The 5511-nt window shown below is 45.3% G+C and overlaps 1 protein-coding gene across 1 annotated transcript; it reads right to left on the bottom strand.

The window, feature by feature from the left end:
* Nucleotides 1-3208: 3208 nt before the first annotated feature.
* T265_13726 (hypothetical protein) lies at nt 3209-5264 on the bottom strand (the record flags this gene model as incomplete). Its single annotated transcript, XM_009170199.1, has 2 exons — nt 3209-3401; nt 5116-5264. Coding segments are annotated over 2 exons (339 nt in total), but the record flags the coding sequence as incomplete, so codon positions are not given.
* Nucleotides 5265-5511: the final 247 nt, after the last annotated feature.

Below are 5511 nucleotides of genomic sequence, written 5' to 3'. Positions count from 1 at the left end.
TTGTTCACTGCCCAATTGCGACTACTGAACAAACGCAGGTGAAGTTCGTAGAATTCGGTTTCGCCGCAAATATTACTGACCGTCCGTCAGTGAATCAGAATACACGTTACCTGTCAGATAGGACACCTAGATTGCGTGTTTAGGCTGATTAACCTATTCCTTGCTTTTAGATCACGTCCTTAGCACAGGATCTTACCATCATCATCATCATCATCATCATCATCATCATCATCATCATCATCATCATCATCATCATCATCATCATCACTGTCAGCTGTAATGACCACGTACTTGTCGTACAGCGGTTGTAGCTGCCACAGTTTTGTTCACCGATGATTTGGGAGGGTGGAGTAGATAGCTGAGCATTGGAGGCGGAAGCTGATAAATTCGTGGGTAACTACAGCCTTGCCATTGGACTTTTAAGTGGAGGAATTGGGAAGGGACATATGCATTGAAGGAAATAGCTTGGATTCATGAGTGTCGTTGAGGGCGCGACAGTTTAGGTACCAGTTTGACCCACCGAGCTGAACTGGCGGATCAACTACGTTTCATTTATTTATCCCTTCTTTTTCAGAGGGTGGAGTAGATAGCTGAGCATTGGAGGCGGAAGCTGATAAATTCGTGGGTAACTACAGCCTTGCCATTGGACTTTTAAGTGGAGGAATTGGGAAGGGACATATGCATTGAAGGCAATAGCTTGGATTCATGAGTGTCGTTGAGGGCGCGACAGTTTAGGTACCAGTTTGATCCACCGAGCTGAACTGGCGGATCAACTACGTTTCATTTATTTATCCCTTCTTTTTCACTACTCCATTCAGTTAGCAGTGTTCCTAGCATGGATGCCGGAATGGAACTAACAGCAGAGTTCTTGATGAGGACGTTGGAACCTCGATCTGGGGTAAAGAGAGATATGATACGTCGAACTTGAAAGTGAAGCCAAGAGGCCTGGTCCTCTTAGCTGCAGTTGCGTTAGCGGATAAGACAGCCGGCTGTTGTTGTGCGACACTGGAGCCTCAGTGTATGGCGGTGGGAGGAGATTTGTTGATTTTTTAGTTGAAGTTTACTCCCATAAGTGAAGCCAGTCTATTGTGAGAAACCGAGAAGCACTTTACAACGGTTTCGTACTTATGGCGAATCATCAACAGTGCACATCTCACGAAATTCCAGTGGGAATCGAACCCGCGACCTAAATCCACCAGGCTCACTCAGGTGTATTCTCAACTCTTCCATCGTTTCCTTGCACTAAGTTGCATATATACTTTGCGAATCTTCTTCCCATGTTTCAGTTGAAACCCGTTTTAACATTACTCACCAAATCGATGAAACTACTGAACAACCAACGATCGACTACGTTCTTCCCAATGGAGATGTGAAGAACCGGCCTAGATTTTCTTGGCCCTCAAGTGACCCGATATTCATGGGAAGTACAAGACTGTAAAGTACGGAAGTTATTTTGCAAATAACTGACCAATAAAATCGAATATGATATCAGATGACATGCAAGAGAATGGAGAACGCGGGATAAGAGTTGTCCGAATGTACTCTCTCATCCATCAATCAGAATAAAAATACGAATTGCACTGGTGCAATTGAATGATCACCTCCCGGAAAACAGAACCAGGGACTGTGTCTACAAAATTAACTGTAACGACTGCACTAAGCTCTATACAAGACAGAAGGCTAGGGAACTTCACAACAGAATCGGAGAGCATAGTATAGAAATAAACAGGCCGCTGAGAAACGCAGATGAATAGCAAGCGTTAATGAAAGACTCGGCAATCGCGGAACACAAGCTGGACACGGGACACACAATAGATTTAGAAAATGTTGAGGTTTTGAGGCGAGGACTACGGTCCACGTCACAGACGCTGATTGCCGAGGCAGTAGAAATCGCCATGCATCCCGGTGTTTAGAGAATAGACGGCGTGGAACTGGCAAGCGTTTGGAGAACGGTCATCGGTCAATCGAGCTGACACGTGTTGGTGTCCGATCATCAGAAGGGAGAGTAGTGATCATCTGGATTCCACTTAACCTTACCCACCTTCCCTACCCTCAACTAAATTGTCGGAGCACTCACAACTCCACAAAGACCAATGAAAATCTGCCAGTGGCACCCGAGGTAAATCATCAATTGAACTGGGAGATTAAGGAACAAGAGCCGATCGTCTACCTTATAACCTGCTCACTTGTCCTCATGAAACTTTGTGTCAAAAGCGAAACGTTGCCCAATTAAAAACTACTGATCGTTCACCAAACCCTTCTGCAGAAAATATGAACTACTGTATTTCTCGAAAGATGTGTGTATGTTCGACAAGTGATCTCGTCAAGGACGGTAAGAGTACAAAGTATTGACATACAGGTAGAGGGGAACATGTTGTTTTGCATGAGGAATACAGTAGAACGAAAAGTATGAATAGAAATCGTGACCAACATCAGTAAGGAACAGGATAAGCTTGACAAATACTCTCATATGCACATGAATTAATGTTTAAGGGGTGCGACAAAACGAGATTAATACTTCACTTGATTTATCGAGGTAACATATAAATCTTTGCAAATACTGAGCGCTACCTGCCACATGGTTCTCGAATATCTAACTGCAGTCAAGGATAGCGAGCTAAACATTTGAGTTCCGAGGTCAGCTGATGGTCGATAACATGGGGCGAGGCATCAACCTATTTCACGGTCACATTTTTCACTTGACGGACACTTGGACGCCCATTTTCAACACAAATGACGACTGCAGTGTAAAGTGCAATCTCAGTAGTTAAGGCAGAAAATTTCAACCAATCTTCGTATATCGATTGATTCGTTCCACGCTTGATTAGCCTGAGTGCAGCTCAGCTCTCGTGCTTCCTTCCGGATGCATGGCATGTGCAGCTCAGCTCTCGTGCTTACTTCCGGATGTATGGTAGTCATGAACCGAAAGGACCTTGCAGCGAATCATCGTCATCCTCGTGAGTACTACTTGATTCCTACAAACATTGGGAAATCTCGTGATCTCGGTGGCTAGACGAGAGATGTGGACAGTCCATTCCCACACTCGAATTCCCATCAATGTCCTAATCGGAAACTAAATTGCACACATGGTGCGACAAACGGTCATGCGTGGCAACTCGTAAAACAATGAATCACAGATGCAGTGCAATGAGACAAGTCGCGGAAACAAATCAGTGTCATGTACTTCAGATATGTTTGTTTTACTCACCTGGTTCATAACTCGCATTAAATCCACGGTCCTCCACGTCTGCGTCACTCCGGAACGTGATGATGACGTCGTCGGCGAACGAAATCAAAGGAGGCTTATACGAGTTGCAAAATGAACGATAGATCGTAGCGTTCGAACCGGTTCCAATGTAGACATCTACGAAGTCTTTTGCGCAGTCTTCATGCCCTTCGACCTGCGTTCAGAAGATGTGCAAAAGAGATGCACGGTATGTCAAGACTTACCATTGATGAGCTATCAACCCATCCTGCACACATCGAGTATGTGACAGAGAACATAACTAGAACACAACCAGAATCTGAGGTTAAGCCGGTGCTCTACAAGCTGACCACACTATAGCGAATCCGTCTTTCAGCCAACCAACAGATTTTTCACGGGAGACGAACGGGAGCCTTGACTATCCAATTGCCAACGTTCCGTTATTTCACCCGACGTTGAACACAAAGATCAGCCGACTCAGATTAGCGCTGAGATGAAAAGGCAGTAGACCGATCGGGTGTGCGCATATCTGAACATCCAGGGAAACAGGCGTTGACCGGCCAACGATGCTATGGGCCATATATGAGGGGAGCAATTCATGGCTTTCATCAATGAACTCTGGGTTTCATAGAGCGAAGCGAGAAACATTTGATCGATTTTCAGGGAGGACACATACACCACTCCCGATTTGACCGCTGATTGCACACACACTCAAGTGGTATAACTAGCCGTGGAGGCCCGCCTCTATACTTAAGCCGTGTGTACCCGCACTGTTCATTGCTATCTTCACCTGGCGTAGCGTCACAATCTGCATCGTGCTGTACAGCCAAAGTGACAGTAAGAATGACCCAACTGGTCATCTTTGTACAAAAACCGGGACCGATCGGGTGTGCGCATATCTGAACATCCAGGGAAACAGGCGTTGACCGGCCAACGATGCTATGGGCCATATATGAGGGGAGCAATTCATGGCTTTCATCAATGAACTATGGGTTTCATAGAGCGAAGCGAGAAACATTTGATCGATTTTCAGGGAGGACACATACACCACTCCCGATTTGACCGCTGATTGCACACACACTCAAGTGGTATAACTAGCCGTGGAGGCCCGCCTCTATACTTAAGCCGTGTGTACCCGCACTGTTCATTGCTATCTTCACCTGGCGTAGCGTCACAATCTGCATCGTGCTCTACAACCAAAGTGACACTAAGACTGCCCCAACTGGTTGAAGCGCACATTCTTTGTACAAGAAACACAGGCGAAGCGCACCCACGTCCATTTGTTCTACTTTATCCTATTTCAAGATCAGGTGCCGACCTGCAGACCCGCGGAACTCGAACAATCTAGGTAGAGGGAGAGAATTGTGTGAGACCGTTGGTTCCCAGGCACCAATCCGTGCTCCTAAATCGTTGGACGGGTTAGTGGGCTGTTTCTAGTCAACCAAACGGGCTTTGTTGTTGGTAAAGTCTGACAGGAGAAACAACGGCCCAAAAACTGCTTCCCGTAAAATTTCGAAGAACCTTGGGACACATTTCATCACAGTACTTACTCCTAACCAAAGCTGAATTATCAGCTGTTTGCCTGAGTTCTGTTTACTCAAATTTCAAGGCAAATGTGCAGGGTGGAAAATATTGCACAGTAATTTATTGGAGAGAAGTGCAGTGTTCTGCGGCAAGTGCACTCCCATGGTGGATAACACTGACGCTTAAAGTAAAAGAATAATTGCGGGCACCCACTATCATCATCATTTGCGTGCCTGCCTGCAGCACTCCAATGGGCCCCACACAAGCCGTTTGTGGTTCAGCGACCCGCCGAGGGTCCCCAGTAGTTCAGTCACTGTTCACCATTGGAAAACTTCTGAATACCACCCACACATGTCTGCGTATATACAGTCACATGGTGGACTCACATGAAAGTCGTGGAACCTCAAGATACTCTGGATTTCTGGCTTCAGAATGGTCCATGTACAACTAACATTTTTCGGATAGTTCCGGGGGTAGTTTGGTGAATTCAATGTTCCGCGTGATCCCTCAAGTGTGTAGTTACAATCGACTGTCTCTGAAAATGTCGGGTAGAAGAAATGGAGAGAACAGAACAAGTGCTTCAAAAATCAAGTGCGAGAGGAAGACTTATCACTAGCTGACTAACGAACCAACTAACTAACTAACTAACTAACTAACTAACTAACTAACTAACTAACTAACTAACTAACTAACTAACTAACTAACTAACTAACTAACTAACTAACTAACTAACTAACTAACTAACTAACTAACTAACTAACTAACTAACTAACTAACTAACT

The sequence above is a fragment of the Opisthorchis viverrini genome (genome assembly GCF_000715545.1).
Source record: "Opisthorchis viverrini unplaced genomic scaffold opera_v5_95, whole genome shotgun sequence".
In the NCBI taxonomy this organism is placed as follows: domain Eukaryota; kingdom Metazoa; phylum Platyhelminthes; class Trematoda; order Opisthorchiida; family Opisthorchiidae; genus Opisthorchis; species Opisthorchis viverrini.
This window is presented reverse-complemented; position numbering and strand designations above follow the sequence as displayed.